This window comes from Augochlora pura, chromosome 10 (genome assembly GCF_028453695.1).
Source record: "Augochlora pura isolate Apur16 chromosome 10, APUR_v2.2.1, whole genome shotgun sequence".
NCBI classification, from domain to species: Eukaryota; Metazoa; Arthropoda; class Insecta; order Hymenoptera; family Halictidae; genus Augochlora; species Augochlora pura.
Window position 1 is genome coordinate 12,078,302 of NC_135781.1, and position 19,137 is coordinate 12,097,438.

A 19,137-nucleotide genomic window follows, 5' to 3' on the forward strand; every position below is an offset into this window, starting at 1 on the left:
GAATGACGTAGAAGATTTAGTAGAACGATTAAACTTCAAATTTTTACGAAATGCTTTTAAATTTACAATTTAATTATTGACATGAAATTTTGATGAATAACAAAAGATCATATAACTCGCTTGGCAATGGCAAATAAATTTAATACTGAATATAAGAATATATAATACAATATGATACGAGCAAAAGCAATATAAGTAGAAAGTATAAAATCAAGGAAAAACTTTTACATTATTAACAATATATTATAAAAAAACGCTTATTCAACATTAACTCAGGTAGCATTAAACAATATCGTGTGTGATATATTGCGCAATTTGAATAACACAAATCCCATTTGGAAACTAAATATATTAATATAATAACATATTTTGTTTCCGATGATACCAACTTATCAGTTTCATCGATTCATTTTTATCCATTCACGAGACTTCTGAGAATGTTGACGTTTCCTTAGATTTCTTAGAAAAGTGAAATTCCGCAAGCCGGGTCCGCGGATCCTAGGTTTCTAGCGCTAACTAAAGTGCCGAGTTTACACGGGACTCGTGACACGGTTACTTTGCCGCGCGGAACGCAAAGGGACGCGTGTACTTTCTCCCCTTTAATCCGCGACTTTCGCCACCCCTTTCCAAGAGCAATAGTTAAGGGTGGAAAATCCACTCCGACTTCCTCACTCTTCTCTTCTCGTACTCCGCCGCCTGCCCCTTACCGCTGACGAGACTCTAACGAGAAACAAGTGCGCGTTACGCGCGAGCCAGAATCTGTTACGAGATTCATGTAAGATGCAAAATGCTTGCTCCGGCGCGACGGTGCCTGCTATGGTCGAGTCTTTAGAATTAACCCTGTCGTTCAAACCATTTTGCATTTTCGATGCCGGATGAAAAACCTATGGACTACCTGAAATCCCACTAACCTATCCAATAAACCAAAAGCAAATAAGCGTCGACCAAACGTATTTCCTTCAACATTTTCACAACAACAACAACTTTTAATGCGAAAAAGTAGAATGTTAATTTCTTACACCTGAAAGTATCAATATCGTACTTTGTGAAATTCATTTCTTTTTTACCTTTTTCAATATAGGATAATTTTAACTTTAACGCTTTGCGGTCGAGTGGCGCATTTACTGGCATTCAAAAAATTATCAAGAGCTGTTAACTGTTGCACAAGTCACAAAATTTAATTCCATAATGTATAAAATGCTCCAAGTTATATAAAATGGACAGACTGTGAGTCTAAAAAAATACTTCGGATATCCAGTTGAAATGGCTTAGACTGCAAAGGGTTAATATTCGAACATGACAAGATTTTTAATTTATTCCATTATAATTTTATTTATTACAGAAGAAAAACTTCGTTGGATGTAATGAAGTATAGTCAAACCTGTTTAGTAAATTATTTATTGATACCAATTATTTCAATCGTAACTAACAATTCTCCCCCAGTAACTTCATCTGACAATTTCCTATGGGATTAACGAGTCAAAACATTTTCCTTAAATTTCTCTTAATATAGCTCACTGAATGAAAATTCATTAATAGACCCCGGTCGATCAAGTGTTGACGTACCTTCATTACAGATTATTGCACACTCGAGCTGGTTACTCGTTCAAATAGAAACCATTCATGGAATGCACTAAATATCAATAAATTACATCTGAACACTCTCCATTTTACTGTTCAGAATTTTACAATATTTTTGCAATATTCTGAAATTGCTTTTGGTACCGAACGGAAAAAATTTCAATATTTTCAATGTATTCCAATAATACAAAACGTGCAGCACGCAATAATTAATAGCATATTCAATTACAGATAAAATTTCAATCAACAACAGTACATCAAGTTCTTCACGTAGCAAATATATCGCACGTGTAAATTCTTGTATAATTATTATTTTATAAACGTGTGCCACAAATGACTGCGCGTTTTAATTATGTCCACGGAAAGAAGCCCGCCTTCGTTTAACTTAATAAAGAATAAGACGTTGCATTTTTGTGAAAATACTTACACTTTGTCAGCATCTGTTCTAGCGATCGATGTGTTGACAAATCAGTCCAGAATATTTTCGCTCGCTTTCTAAGCGAAATGGTCCCTTCGAATGATCTCAGATTTCACTCGACTCGAACCGTTTTTGGGTCACCCTGTACTTTTCGGTGGTAGCTACTTATCGAAACGGAAAATTGGTGTTAGTCAGCGCGTTGAACAATCCAAACATAAACATAATATTCCGAGTTTTAATGAAGCACGCATTCGCGAAGCAAGGCTGAAACAAACGCAATGGAAACCATCTCCGGGCTCTACAAAGCCAAATAAAGTTTTCAAACTCATGCTCAAATAGACTAAACAAGAACGCAGCCGAGACACATACTAGGAGGCATGCCAGGGCTGCTTGGTACCGAGTGCGACGGAAGTAAATATCATAAATGTTGTCGGGAGGATGTAGGGCGAGGGGAGGATAGGAAGAAGGCAGGAATATATATACGTATATACATATATATATGTATAGGAAGAATGTCGGGAGGCTTTAAAGGGCGAGCGTGGTTCGTCGGCGCGTCTCCGCACGCGTGTCGCCGGGTGATACATTGTACAGCTAATTAGTGGCAACTTTGTCGCGATGGAGTTGCTTGTTCCAAGTAAATACGTGAGAAAGGTCGGGGCCATTTGAAATTCGCTTTGCCCGGGATACACACGGTCCAGTGTATATTTAATAGAGTCTTAATTGGAGTCGACGACTCGAAAGGTTTAATTGGACATCGTTCCGCTCGCGGTTTTCCGTTCCCCTCGGCCAACCGTTTTTTTTTTATCCCTAGGCGAGCGTTTCACATGCCCTCTCGCTAGCGGATCAAGTGGCGTGGGGGTGGAGATGAGGACGAGACCGGTGGCGGAGCCTCTGGATTACGTAGTCGATGACTGATGGTTCAAAGGATATCAAGATGTTCGTTTGAGCACACTGTCTGTCCGTCCGATGTTCCGCTTAAATGCTCTTCCTCGATACTAGTCGAGTTTGTGTACTTGGAAATCACTTGCTGCTCCCGCTATTAATTAAACTCTTCTCTCCTCTCTCTCACTCCACCTCTCACTTCATCTCCCTCCCTCTCCCTCTTTTTCTCTTTCACTTTCTCTCTTTCCCTCGTTCCTCTACCTTTCTGCCGTTTCTACCCCTTCCTCTCTCTCTTCCTCGTTTCCCGTCGTCGGCTATTTCTGTTTAACATTTTTAGCTGCTTGCACAGTAAGTGCATCAGGGGAAAACGATTTTTAAACTTTTTGACTGGTTTCGCTGCATTTGCTCTTGCACCAGACCGACTGACTAGCTTCTAGGATGAATTACAGCGGTGCCTCCGCTGCGTGAATTAATTGACCGCTAAGTCGCATTTGACATACACAAAGCTTCCCTCTGCGACGCTTGCTCAGGGTGATCTGCTCAGTAAGCAAACATTAAACTAAATGATCGTTATTTGATCCTGTGTATGACACCGTAAGCAAACAACTTTGCTGCTGAGTTTTCAATCTCGAAAAGTGTAATTATAGGAATTTTGTGAAAATTACGTGTAACGACAAATTAAAAAACGAAAATGAGTAAACCGCGAATCATTTATTGGTCTAATATTTTGGGTCAACTTTTAGGGACAGAAATGAAATAAAAATGAACGAACGATGTAAAACGTATGTTACATTATTCATGCTTCTACGATTTTGCATTTCATAATAATTTCAAAGGGCGGCATGGAATACAAGCAGCTCGACAAACACAGGAAAGTTTATATTTAAGCGTCGAAAATTTTCCAAACAAAGTTGGAAATACAGAAATTTAATAATTCTTGAATGAAAAGATAAAGTTTACAACTGGCTGTGTACGTGCAAGTACTATCGAAACTTGCTGACTGCTATTGGGATATTTGTGGTTGAACTTTTTGCACTCGAGGCAACTTTACTACCATAACCTAGACTCTCGAAATCAGTTTTGCCTTGAAAACGCCGTTTGAGTAACAAACTTGTCGTTTAACTAACTGTATTTATTACGTATTTACATCTATTTTAACGTTTATATAATATTGATGATAAGACAATAGAATTTGATTCCGACTTATGGGAACGGACCAAGAGGTAAGAGCTTATTGTTAGAAATCTCCACCACGAGTCTGACTCGTCGAAGTACGACAAGGGGTTTATATTGCGCTGAAAGCCGGAACAAATCAAGAGACTTCCCGAGATAATTGTACATTCGATAAACATAAAGCAGTTTACGAACCCCGTCTGGTCCTCATGCAAGAACATCCGTAGCATGCAGTTCCATCCTCATAGGTTCCTCTTTATTTGCATGCTTTGTCGAGTTGAAGCGCTTTTCTGGGTTTATATCTTGCTCCGGTCAATTGTTGAGACACACGGATTCTTTGCGTGCGTCACTCGAGGATGCAAGTCTTACCTGCGAGTGATCATTAGTTTGTACGGTTGTTTTCTTTTGCAATATAATTTTTAAACCAATAAACCAAGACGACCGTTTCTCTGTTTCTCTCCAACCGAAAAATGCACAGTCCACGAATCCGTCTGTTTCATTTACGACGAAACTCATAACTGATCACCATTTTCATCTCACCTTAGATACTTAGAGCTCTTAGAACGACCTGTTAGTTGTTGAGTTTTGAAATATACAGTGGGCCGCTTTAATATTCGGACACCATCGCATTTGAGAAATTTTTACTTCATATCTTTACTGTTTGTTGAGCTAATGAATTTATAGGTTTTAATAAGTCGGAACACTTGCTTTAAATTCTACAAACATATGTTTTATTTGCATAATTTGTATGGTTTTATTGTTAATTGATATCAGATGAACTGGTGCTTAATTTTGACGTCGAAAAAATATTCGGACACTTTACAAAATATAATTTGTTCATTAAGAATACACATATACTTTAACAAAAATAAATCGATGTTAATACTTTGTTGGATTGCCCTTTTGGTAATTACATGGTTTAATCGGTTAGGTATACTAGAAATAATTTAAATATTCTAATGGAATACGTGATCATTCTTCGGTTAACCGCAATTTTAATTCTTCTTTGGTATTTATTGGCGACATTCTGATTCGACGATCTACGTAATCCCATGAATTTTCAATCGGATTTAGATCTGGTGATTGTGAAGGAGTTTTTAATACTTTTGGGCAATTATATAATGACTTATTGAGAAACTATATTAAAAAACTATAAATTCATTAATTCAACAAACAGTAAAGATACGGAGTAAAAATTTCTTAAATCCGATGGTGCCCGAATTGTAATATCACTCACTCCGATTATTATAATCTCTATCACTCGAGAGAATCGTAGGGAACCGCTCGAAAATATATTTTTTAGATTCAATTAACAGTTTCGGTCTCACCGTTTGCACGGCCCTCCGTTACCATTGTTGACTGTCCTCTGGCTTGTTGATACCTCGCGAGTGTCTCTACAACGTGCAGCGTCAGTGCTACATGGGACGGCCGCGACGAACATCAATGTTATGTTGCTTTGATAACTGTTTGATACCACAACATTGATAACCAGGAACTGATACGTACAGAGTGTTTGGATACGCGTCTCAAACGCATTAAAGAGAGATTTGACGAGACCGTGCAAGACTAAAATCAAGAATGAAATACTTGTCGAAAATGGCGTAGGATCAAATAAGTCTCGCTGGTAGATTCATATAAAAACTCGATAATTAAAAACGAATATCACAAAGGAGATGCATGGACGAAGGGACACCAATGAAAATTTCAAAATTAGCAGAATGCGTTGCGTTATTTTTCTTTGATAAAAGGAACGTTTCATTGCGCGCGTGAAACGTGATTCGTTGCTATCGTCCGTGACTCGTGACGCTCATAATGAAACGCTACAAACTTTATGAAAAGTAACAGCGACACTTGTTTAGAACAATTTTCTCATATTCTTCGTAATAAAATCAGTGAGCGTTTTCTATTGGTATGTCCTACGTGTTCTTTCGCAACGATGCACACTGCTGTTTGAAAGCGTGAGATTACACTTTACGCGAGACGGACTACTCAAGCTTCTATGGAAACTGTTTTATTACGTAGTGTTGCTATCGTGTGGAACGCTTGGCACGTCATCGTTTAAATGGAGAACATTGTAAGAAACTTATCAAAACGTTTATCTATTATTTCAGTAAATTGTATGCTTGAATAGAATTAAATGTAGCTTAAATTCTTCGAACAAAGTTCTGGTTATATTCATTTACGAGTTACATTATTTTAGTTAAATTATTTTGGCTTACCTGATCTCTGAATAGCTGTCGCAAGTTTTGGATTTTAAACCCTCATAAATTCAACCAATTATCTACCAGGCTAAGTATAAAAATATAACCATAATAGTATAGCCTTATAAAAATATTATAAACCTAATTTTATAAGTTGTTAAAGATGATATAGTACGGAATGATATAGAGTAAAAACTAATAATTATAACTAAAAGATCATAAATAACTGTATATTACCATAGTTATCGAATCAGCATTAATTATACCATAAACTGATGGAATTAAGCTAAAAAGGAGCGACTAATTTGAATTCTAGTTTTGCTAGTGTTCATAGAATGTAGATATACGTATGGATATGTATACAGGATATGTAGCCATTAGAATCATGTAGGGTGAAATAATATAACATTGCAACCGCGAATGCTATTGTCTGAATAAATGGCGGTAGCGAACGTGTTAGTAATATAGCTAATCAATTTATTAGCGATCTGGATTTTCATTAAACACTGCAGGAAACTTTGAATTTGCCCCAGCCGCCATAGTCTACTGTTTCCAAGTGATGCCAAACTTTTAAGCGGACAATGTCTCTACGGCAAAGGCGGACGTATCTAAGTTTCCATTCCGACAGTAACTGTTAGACTCTATTACATGTATATTGTTCGCGTTCTCCGGGGACCGAACAACTATCCAACACAGTTGAATCGAGCCACGGTCAAGACCAGAGATTACCTTCGCGAAAATGCGAAAAATTGTCGTCAATGCGCCGTACATGTTACGTTCGATCACAAAACTTTACGCGCTCCTGTTAAATTTCAAGTCGTCGGAAGATGTTTGCGCAGTTTGCAATGCGTTCGTTTGCAAATACGTTATCAATATATTGAATAAAAAATCAGTGAAGCTGCTGCGAAAATATTTTCCATCCATTTCTGGTACTTAGTTCTCTAAGCTATAGTTATATCCTCACTTAATGATAATGTTCCAACATCCGTTAAGATATACATGTGTTAAACTCATTCAGGATTATAATAATGTTAACACAAAAGATGGAATTGAGAAACAATATGTTTTATAGATCACTGTCCAAAACTGCAAAAAATACCCAACTGCTAATAAATTCTCTCTTTGGAAAAAGTAATGTTCAATGTTCGTTTATTCACATTATTTTTTGATTCTACAGAAAATATTGTAAATAAAAATGTAAAAAAGGACCTAGCATTTCTTACATTTTTCGTATTATTTTACGAATTTTTCGAATTACTTTTGGAAAATTTGATTTAGAGTGTTTTTAAACATTGGATGTGTCTACCTAAATTTCTTTAAGAAAAAAGAAGAAAAAAGAAAATGGTCGAGGTATGAAAGAGTATACCGCTTTAGAACGAAATTAATCATTGTATATGCTATTATTTTCCAACTTCAAGACACCCGAGTGTTTGATTAAACTAAAGTTTTGCACAGCCTATTTGTTTGTTAATTGGAACAGTATCAAGGGTGTAGGAGTAGTAAAATTTTATCTTTCGGAAAATTACCTACAGATAACAGCCACCCTACCGTTCATTAATTTGCGTCTAGGTTACGATATTCGCGAAATTTGCAGCCTCGCTTCGGAATCTGCCGCGAATTAATCGTTGTAAAGCGATCATACGCAGGGATCTCTTCGGGACCGATCAGACGGAAAATGACGCGCGATCTTCGCATGGGTCTTGCTCGTTTCGAGCGCGGCGCGCTTCGCAGGAGCTACCCCGCGATCGATACATTAACGGGCCCCGGTAGCGTGTAGCGGGAAACGCGAAACAAAGAGCGTCGAGCCACGACGACAGAGTTATTAACGTGCTAATGAACAATTCGTCGACGGCGCAATCCGTTCTCGAACGAGCTCTTTCGATTCGGTTATCGAGCGGCCGCCGTCGTTTGCGGTCCCGCGATATCCTTTTTTTGTTTTCCCTCTCGTCGCCGCTTGCGCGCCGCGCGGTCGTCAACAGGAACGTGGCTGACGTTGAAGCGTAAGTCGGATGTAAATGGCATAAAAAGTTTTGAGCGTGCATATGCACGAGCCGGTGCAACTGGCGGCGGTATGAACAAGGGTGTGGTGGCGGGGCGTTGCTGGAATATGGCAACTGGAATTGCGCGGTGGCGCGACAGAGACGGAGAATTAGCTTTGGAGAGAAACAGAGAGAGAGTGAGAGAGTGAGAGAGCGAGAGAGAGAGTGAGAGAGCGAGAGAGAGAGAGGGGGGAGAGAGAGAGAGAGAGAGAGAGAGAGTAGGAGCGGAGGAAAGAGGATAGAGGTAAGCGACGATCAATACACCATCAGCTTAAATTACAATAATAACTGGGATCAGACAAAGGGGCCGCGCCATTATGAAATAGTGCTAGTTGTAAAAAGCTAGATCGCGGAAACCTTATTCGTCAAACCCTAGACAGTTTGTAAGCATTAAAAACTGTAGCAAAGGGCCATTATTTTTGACAACTATTAAACCTCAAGGACCTTCCGTTATTTATACTGCTTAGGTTTTATATCTAGAAGTATTTCCTTTAGGGAATGTCAAAGATTTATATACCTTTAACCACAATAAAATATGTCGTATACACTACTGATATTATCTGGTATCCGAATGTCAAAGCAGCGATAGTGTCGGAGTTATGAATACAGAGATTTCGCGTGGGGTTGAAATTTTCCCCGCGAATCGATGGTTAAGAACTGCACAACCTGAAATTTAATTACTGATCTCTTCGTACATTTTTCGATCATCATGCTAGAGCATAAGAGGTCAAAGATGTGAAAGTTTCAGCGATTATTGGAATTGAGCTGGCAGCATAATATTAATCGGTTAGCATAATAAAGACGTATAATATTTAGTATATTATTTAATATTAGTTTATTATTATTACAATTTATATTATTAGTGTAACAATATAATTCAATAAAATTTAAACATGAAGTTTAAAATGTATTGTTTAAATTTTTGCATTCCGGGCTCAGATAAAAATGTAAAGAGCACAATTGTTTGTATCTCTTTCGTCATTCCAACTGATCTTAATTTTTGCAGAAACTTTCATGTCAAGGTTATGAGCGACCTTGAATTTCTCCTACGAAACCTATGGGATCAATTCGGGACGCGGAAACCATCCGGAAAACTACCATTGGTGATATTATCTTGCTCACTAACGTCGTTCAGGAAAACCTTGAAATATTGTACTCCTCGAGAAACCACTGAACTGTCTCGGGAAGGCGTGGTTTCGTTGCTCCCGATTTCGATGAAATAATGACAGTGCTCTATACAGAGCAACCTGTAGCCATGCTCGGTAAACTGTGGGCAAAGTAATGACGTGTTAAAATCGAATCGATTTTCAAATGTTATTTACAATTCAGGTCTGAGTAAGGCACAAAATTATAGAATATTTTATTTTTGCATAAATCAATTTGACACGCCGTGTCAAAAATGTGCCTTGCATACTATTTTGTAAGGAATTTTTTAAGCTATGGTAGTAGTATAGCGGATTAAATTTTTACAGCGAATTTTCAACTGTGAAACCTTCAAACCTTTCTGAAAATTTCAAACGCGTTTCTCTCGATACCGTGTTTTTTATATCGGCGGATGGATAGCTCAAAAAGTAATCGAATAATTGACGTGAAATAAAGCTTACTTTTTTCATTATAACTTTGTCTAAAGATTCAACCTAAAATTAAATTTCATTTTTTATTTATGATACTTTTAAACAATACTTTGAAACTGAATTTCTATATGAAAAATATTTACTTACAAACGTTAGAATTTGTTTGGTTCTTTAAATTGATTATTTAAAATAGGTTCAATCGCAGCTTAAATCATCTACGTTTAAGGAAATTTTTCATTTGTTGCTTTCTCGCGTCTGTCATAGTTGTTACACTGCTCGCTAATCATGATTACATCATTGAAGACGATTATAATACTGGATCACTGTTTAATAAAAAGTGACAAAAAATCCAGTAAAAAACTTTAATATTTAATAATACAGTTTAACGGTGTCGCTATGTGTCCCAAAATTCTAGGACAATAGAACTTTTAGTTCTGTGTAACAAAATTAATAGCACATGAATGTAGCAGTTGCTGGGCGCAATGCATACACGTGATTCGGACAATGGTACTAACATTTCCTGCGAGGCCGCGTTATTCATACATGCATGGAAACTACGTACATACGTAACGTTCTCCGATATTAATAATACTGGATGTACATAATGTGAAAGTTGTATTGTATCGAATATTAGGTCAGTATAACTGCATATGATTAATGTGAACTAATATTTTAGCTGAATAAACATTAAAAACCATGAAATACAAGTTATTTCTGAAAAATTTTTGCATTGATTCCGAGTTGAAATTTAGTAGAAAATGTTATCGTTATATTAAGAATGTAATAATAAAGACGTGTAGATCAAACGCGAAGCAACAAATCTTGCACTATTTTATTTTTTAACTTTAAATCTCTGGTTAATTACAAGCGACCATGTTACTTTATTTGATGATTATAGAAATGATGTATTTATCCAGACCTTTAGCGATTTTTAGAATGTATTTTAAAATCTCACTAATCGTAAATTAACAAATTTCTAACCATTTTGACGAGTCCCTAGTATACTTGTAAACTACTATAGTTTTATTCGGAAAATTGTTAATGAAAGGGACGAATGTATGAAATGTTTATTATTACAGGTTTCACACTGCAAATGATACTTTTGTAAATGATATTCATATAATAATATAAAATAATATAAAAATGATATTCTATAAAATTACCCTTTTTGCAGATTTTACTTATCTTCCATCAAATTCGAATTTCTGCGAATAAATTAAACATCACAGATCCTAATTGCAAGTATACATCATATTTATTTATAAAATTACACAAATTTGATTACCAATAATTAATCTTGATCAATCTTTAATTATTATTTACAAAGTAGTATTGAATATCTATATTTTATACAAATTTTATTACAAATAATTATAAACGAGTGAATTCACTTCGAAAAAATGTGTATAAAGGGATTAAATTTATTTGCAAAAAAGTGAATATGATCTATAAAAGAATAAACTCGGACTACCAAACCCGTATAGCTACCATAAATAGATAATTATCATGTCATTTCCAGTAACAATTTCACGGTCTACCTGTCACATGTCTATACAGACACGTGAAACGTCTAACACATGTTCTTGTTTTTCGGAAAATTCGAGCATCGACTGTCCGTCGGTCGTGCACATGTTTCTATAATCGATGAACGAGCAAATATTGCGACTACACGTAAACAGGGACCGTTCCTCGCGTCGGCCGACCGACCAATCGTGACGCACGTACATACGCGCGCCCCCGCAGCCGGGGGAGGAAAGGATTGTTATTTTAGCGTGCAATTAGCTGTCAGTAATTTAACCATAACACGATCGATGGAATGTTGATGTTACGCGAAGTTGCGGCGTTTGTCGAGCACGCTTGAGCGACACTTCTTGCGACCGTTTTACATTTTCCACAGCGGCAACAGCTCGAAATTAACAATAAAGGTGTCCTGGAACTGACGTAATTCATAATCGCGTTAAGAAATGTAGCGCCGAAATATTGCGGAAACGAACGGGATTAGAGACGAGAAGGAGTCGGAGCGAGGGAACCGGAAAGGGAAATAAATGTAAATTCGCGAAGCACGCTAGCTCATATAATACGTAACGGAGACAAAAGGTTGCCTCTTCGCGGCCATGAAAAATTGATACAGAGATCTTTGTCCCTTTCAAACGAGTCCCCCGGCGATTTCTTTTTCTGGGGAACGTCCGGAAGATTCGAAATGTATTTCGTGGTAACCGGGCGGCCCGGGGACCGCCGAAGAAGAATCGACGGAAGAAAGAATCCATTCTCGACGGTGTCATTTTTTGCCCGCGCGATTCATCGGCCACTCGGAACAGAGACCCGGGGGTTACCTTTCGTCCGACGAAACCGAAGTCGAGGATGTAAAACCTCGCCCGAGCCCGGGCTTGAAATAACACGTCAATTTCCAACTTTCCAATAGCGAACTTTCGTCGTTCCCGCGGCGAGAAGCTAATTGTTCGAGGGGGTGTGGGACGAGCGGGCGGCGAGACCGATCGTTCGGAGAATCAAAGCGAAACGTTCGCTCATTTTTTGATCGAGCGTAGTTTCCCGACAAGGTGGAATAAAATCAACGAACGAAAACTGTTTCCTCTCTCGTCCACTCGAGAGGAATCTCGTTCGGGAAGTTTTTACGATCAGCTTAGAGAATTTAGGTATAGCGTAATGCGTGGATTACGTGGCTGGAAAACTGAGAAACTAATTCATTCGGGTACAAGCGGATTACATTAGCTGACGACAAGTGAGAAGGATTTATAATTTTCTTAGACAACGGCAAGAAATAAGTATTGAATTAAATCTGATAAATAATAAGATAAATAATAAAGTGTGGAAATTTGCCAATCCAGTTTACTATTATTTACCTTTTTATTATGCTATTGATTACATGACAAAAGTACTTTATTGTCAATGCATCCCTTGTAGTTACTTGACTGCAAATATCCGTGCAAAATTAATATTGTTTGGACCGATTTAATGAAACAGAAATCGCAAAGGAAAGTTATTCTTTCCTGAATAATTCCAGTATAATTAATTGAATACATATTCTTTCAGTCGTCTCATTGTTTTAAATTACACATACCAACTTCCATCATAAGTTCAAATAGGATCAAATGTCTAGTGTAATCAACTGATCTATTTTATGATTTGTTTCTTCAAATGCAAGCTATACTGTAAAAAAATATTTATGGAACAATTGTCTGAAAAATATGTCATTTAATTTGATACTATTTTAACGTAATTATACGCATACTAACTCTCTAAACATTGACTAGAACTATATTGAAATCAATTACGTCAGATTTTGTTCGAATACAAAATGATGTTACTCTTGAAATAGAAATATTAAACATTTTCACCAGGAATTTGTTTATAACGTATATTAGTAATACCACATAAATGGGAGTATTAATATATCGGCTTAAAAATTTCTGTCGTAAAGCACTTTTTTATATTGCAAAATATTCAAATATGAAATTAATTTCAGTAATACAGACTTGGTTGAAAAGAATCATGTTTAATCGTATATTCTCAGAATATTATCGCGAAAGTAACTACCGTAATAGAGCGTCGATTATACAAAATAATTAGAAAACAGATTTGTCTTAATAAACGGTTTTTTGGTCTATCAAAATTACAATTAGCCTGTCACAAACACAAAACAGTCAACCTATTAAAACAATTCAATTATTTTATTATATTATGCATAATTCATTAAAATTATTCAAGCTAGGCATAGATGCCTCCGCAATTCTCGATGCACAAAATTAGTATTTTGCATAAAGATCCGCAATATTGTGGCAACATAGCAACAGTCATCCTATTATAAAGAAAGTATATTCAAAATCTAGGTCAAATCTCATTAATCCATCTGTTCTGTAAATGGATTAAAATAAATTCTACAGCCACAATTGTTGCATGATACTCTTGTTAGAGGATCTTCTAACAAAAGATGTAGGACGCACTCTGGTCGTCGTTCTTTGGTTGGTTCGCGTGACGTGACCTGCGGGAAAATCGTCGGAAGACTGAGATTGAAGTGGTTGTCTCATTATCCCTTTGCAGAACATCGAAATCCAGTTCCGCCACGGTTCAACGAGCGAGTGAGCCCGGCGCCAATCCGGACAGGCGAGACGATCGTATTGTCCTGCATCTCTCAAGGAATACCACCACCGATGTACCTGTGGTTCCGCGAGTCCGTGTCCGGCTCGGCGATGATTTTCAATTCGGAGAGGGTCCATGCAAGGGCTGGCGTGCTGGTGCTACAATCGGCGAGATCCGAGGACGCCGGACGATACGTCTGTCACGCTAACAGCACGGCTGGTTCCGAGAGGGTCGAGCTGGAGGTCTCTATTATAAGCAGCCTCTCGATCCACCTAGCGCCTCAACAGGTTAGTTCTGCTATTCGTTTGATTCTTCTGTCCCGTATCCAGCCACTTTCCTCTCTCGATAGTCGCGGTATTGCTAGCGCGCTAACAACACTTTGACTCGTTTCGCTCTCTTTCGGTGGAATTCGATTGCGTGATGTGATATTGCGACGTAAAGAAGTACCCTCTACTTTCAGCACTGGAAGTATCCAAATAACTTTCTATACCTGTATATGTATTCTTTATAAATTATTTCACTTATCCTTTTAACGGTTTGTTAAAAATTTCATTTTTACTGTAACATATTCGAGCAAATTGAATTGCACTAAGATGTTTCGAATGCAAGATAGAGTTCAATTTTAACTATTTAATTTCGGTTCCATTAATTTAAATTATTTTCATGTTACGGGAATTTTGGGGGATGTGAAACACTGTTAAACCTATTGAACACTATCTTCTTGATAATTACCGTTTTACACTTTTCTCGCAGATAGGCGCCTGAATTAGTCACTTCATGCATACCTGATGGAATCGATCAATGTTCCCTTCCATCAAATTGAAACGTTTTACCGCTAATCCGCAGCCGGCATTCTATTTTCCTCGTTCGCGTTCCGTCTCAACAGGCTACCACCACCGTTTCCTCAATTAGATTTCATCCGCCAATCGATTCCGCTTCGTTCGAGCGAGGACGACGAACACGCAATCCCGGAAATTTCCGAAATCCTCGGGAAGATTCGCTGGATCCACGTATAACCGTTCTCTGTGCCCGTAGCCGTACAGGTGATGGGATCTCCCAGGGTCTCCTTGAAAAACTCTACACTTCCCGCCTCCCTCCCCACCACCCCCTTGCCCCATCCATTTGACGCCTCAACAGGTTAGTATCCTGTTCCTCGACGATTGGATCTCGGCAGCGAATCAAGCGATTCGGTTCCCCGGTCGGTTTCACCCTCGATAATCCTGGGTGCTGGCGCTTCGAGGAATCTTGATCCCCTCCCCGTCACTCTCGATTACTTATTCCCAACTCCCTTATTGCGTTGCGCGATCTTCTGGGAGACAGACATCCGTGCCACGAATTTCCTAAGGTCGGGTTCGGAAAACCGCACGTCGAATGTACCCGGGATGTGGTTGAAACGCGACAATTTTTATCCATTATTATGATTTTTATAATTTTGCAAAATAGATCGGTTACTCAGAGATTTGTCAAAATTAGTTGAAGATGAGAGTCGGATGATTATTGTTTGTAGTTGAACGTATCGGGAGATAACATGTATGTTAGATACTGGTTGGGTTTTAACCCCTTACCGTACTTTGACGAGTCCGACCCGCGATAGAAATCACTAGTGATTAATTATTAAGTATGGATGTCATTCTGTTCTTTAAAATTGGAATAAAGTTCTAATCCCTTGTTATTAATGTTTAAGTATTCACGTAAATTCAGGCACGATATAAACATTAATGTCCTGTCCCTGCTAAGAAATTAAGCTAATTGAAAAATTCCTAATCGCGACGACTGTGAAGGAAATGGTACGTCAAGGGGTTAATGCCAATGTTTGCCAATCTTCAAATATTAACACATTCCGTGTCACGTGTACCACCGAAACATGCTTGCATGTTTATTTAATGGGCTAAAAAATAGTTTATAACAAATTTAGAATTAAAGAATTAATGTCCACCACAAGAATTAATCGTAATGAATTTGTTTTATTATTATATGCGATTATTAATAATTACAGATAATAAAGCAAGTTGTAGTAGAATAACAAAGGACTAGAGTGAAGAGTCGAGTAAAACTAGCTCGGCATAGAACGTGTTAGTGACTAGACTGCGAATCCTTATGTAAAATAAAGATTTTTCTCCTGAATTAGAAAAGCCAGGATAAGGATAAGAATATATATCTACTTTTGATAGTTTTAATAAATTAATATCAGCGTCATGTCATTGCTTTGTATTTCATGTACCGATCTTTGTCATAATTGCACGAAATACGCAATAGTAATACTTCGTGTTAAATTGTTTACTAATTTTATTTTTGATAACTTCTCGAAGTCGTTATTTATTGGAAGACTTGGTTTAGTTATCGGGAAGTATTGCAAAAAGGTAAATTAGAGCATCCATAGATCTCAACATCGATCTTGATAATTATGTAAAAATTGATATGGAAATCCGTACTTGCAATGCTAACAAAAACAAAATCGACATCTCTACCTGCTAAAACAAATTTAGAAGTATGGTTCACCATTCTGAGCTATAGTTACAACAATGCATATAAAAAGACTGAGACAGTTTAATATTAAAGGTACTGTGGATCGTGCAACTGGAACTATGTCTCCTTAATTTAGTACATGGAAAGAAGATGAAATCCGCTTCAAACGAAATTTTATGAGACTGTTATATTATATTTCATAAAAGAGAAAGCATTACACGCATACAATTGTATTATACTTTCCTTCTTTATTATACTTACTATATTAGAAAATGAACATTTATTTATTGAAAATAAGCAAAGTTAATAAATTATACTCTAATAACATCAATTTGAAAAACACATTGAAATCAATTTCTACTGTCATATATTGAAAAATTGAATATCACTGAGCTGTTTAGAATACAATCGACTTGAACTGATATTCTCTACGTTAAAAATTAACTTTCTAGTTTCGGTTTCAATAATGAACCCCTTGCACTGTAATAACTAGTCAGACTCGTGGTAAAGATTTTATGCAAGCTCTACTAAATACGAATGTTATTAATTTCTTCTACATCGAAGTAAAAATAAATTCTCCTGTTATCAAAGTATAGAAACGAAGATAAATAAAGGCACTACAGGAAATAAAATTTGTTTGGTCCTATTAGGAAAATTATTAAGTACGAATAAGTGCTAAACGTCACAGCATGGAAGGAGCAATAGTGCAAGGGGTTGAATGACTTTGATATTGTCGAAATTTTATAAGTCTAATACAAGATGTGAGTCACATAGCCCTGATCACAATAACACGGTTACATAGACCATCTTGTACGACGATAAATACCTGGTTCCTGTAGAATCCTCCCCCAAAAGTCGGAGACATTCAGCACAGCTTATCTACTTATCGAATACCTGTTGTAAAATCGCATAGTTGCTTGCGCGTGGTCGCGACCGTGGCGGGGGAATGGAAGACGCCGGTTGTCGATAGCAAGTAGCTTCTTTTCATCCACCTGATACCTCAACAGGTTAGCGTTCCTTTATTCCATTTGGTAAACAACTCGAGGGCTGGCTCTCCTCGCAGTTACTTTTTCTTCTCGCTGTAACTCTGCCGAGGCAGCCGGCTCCACCCAGCAAAGCAGGACTTCTGAATGAGCCTCGATTCTATTTCCAGCAGATCTGCAAACTACCCGGGCAACGTGACGGTTCGTTGCTCCGCGACTTTGTTAAGTCGATGAGATATCCTCGTCCCCGTTACCGTCGCGCCGACGAGCAACGGATCCCTTGAGCACGCGCGACCCGTGATCCGCGAATAAATTCCCTTCGACTGCGAAACGCCGACTAATTCCCGCCGTCGTGGATAATTAAGGATTACGCGGACAGGTAAACACGACGCAACATCGGATAACGGCGTGCTCCGTAGACGCTTCGACGAGTTCTGAAGACATCTCCACGTAACGCGGGTCCCGTATCCGCCGTCCGTGAACGTCATCCAAGGAATAATGTGCCATCTGGACTGAGCGAATCTATTAATTAGTATTAGCTGCCATTAATTAGCAGCCAGTTCGTTGCAACTTCCCCAGTCGTGTTGTTCCCAGTCCTCTTAATCTATAAATAAGCATCGTTAATTCTTCCGTTGGATTGATGTCAATTTCAAGAAACATGTTCACAAATACTTAGAAAGCCTTTCGTATGTAGTTATATTGTTTTGACATTATGTATAGTCTTATTTTATGCAGTCTAGATACAGGTTGTGATATACAGGAAATTTCAAACTTATAGTACTTTCGAAAAATAAGGGGTTCCTCAGGTCATTTGGAGTAACTTTTTTGTTTACGAGTTATTAACGATAAAAACCGACCAATGGAGGCGCAAGCTCGGCTCGCGCGAGGTGCCGAAGCCAATGAGCGGAACTGGGCTTCGTCCGCTCGTATTCGGACAAAATAGCTGCATACACACCCACCTTATTAAATTGTGAAAACGTTCGCAATTTGAGACTTTAACACAAGCTTATATTCAAACTGGGTTAGAAACAAATAGCGGACGCGGAATGAATAGCCTGTACTATAAAAGTTTATTAAATTCTGTTGCATGAAATTCGTGTTTAGTGCAGCTACACGAGAATATAGTTGCTTGCAAAACCAACGAATCCCATTCTCTAATTATGAAAATATTAACTTGATTAGTACTGACATTATATTATTTTAAATATCAATTTTCATTATTTGGTCCACAGAGTTTGGGATTCAATGGAAATTACTTCTTTCTACTGAATGTTCCACCGAGTCGGACATAACTAAAAATTTAGCTTTTCGTATTATACGAAATTATAAATAGAATTTGGAATGGAAGATTAAGGTCAGAAGAACATAAAATTAAAATCTTCTGACCAAAATTTCGTTCTATGCCTTTCTGCGAAATATACTCGGTTTAAAATCAAAATTAACTTGCTCGTCGAAAGTGTCTAGGGACACAAACTATATAATTTGTCATTGCCTGTTAATGGTTGTCATCTTGTGAACTGAGGTGAAAGAATTCTTTTTTTGCGAGCCGTTTCCGTCGCAATTATCTTCCTAATATTTTTATAGTATCAAGAACTATAAAAATGAACCGCGAACTTCGAATGATCATATCTCCGCTTTTCAAGTTGTTCAGCTTATGTTTACAAGCTGAAGGTAATTGGGCAGAATTTATTGTATTATAACGGGCCATGATCTGGAAAAGCT

General features: G+C 37.6%; 1 protein-coding gene across 1 annotated transcript in view; it reads left to right on the plus strand.

Moving 5' to 3' along the window:
* Positions 1–19,137, plus strand: part of LOC144475900 (cell adhesion molecule Dscam2) — a 265,598-nt gene that overhangs the window by 154,075 nt on the left and 92,386 nt on the right. The window contains exon 5 of the mRNA XM_078192303.1: positions 13,928–14,253. Coding sequence (XP_078048429.1) covers positions 13,928–14,253 — 326 coding nt within the window. The remainder of the gene's footprint in view (positions 1–13,927; positions 14,254–19,137) is intronic.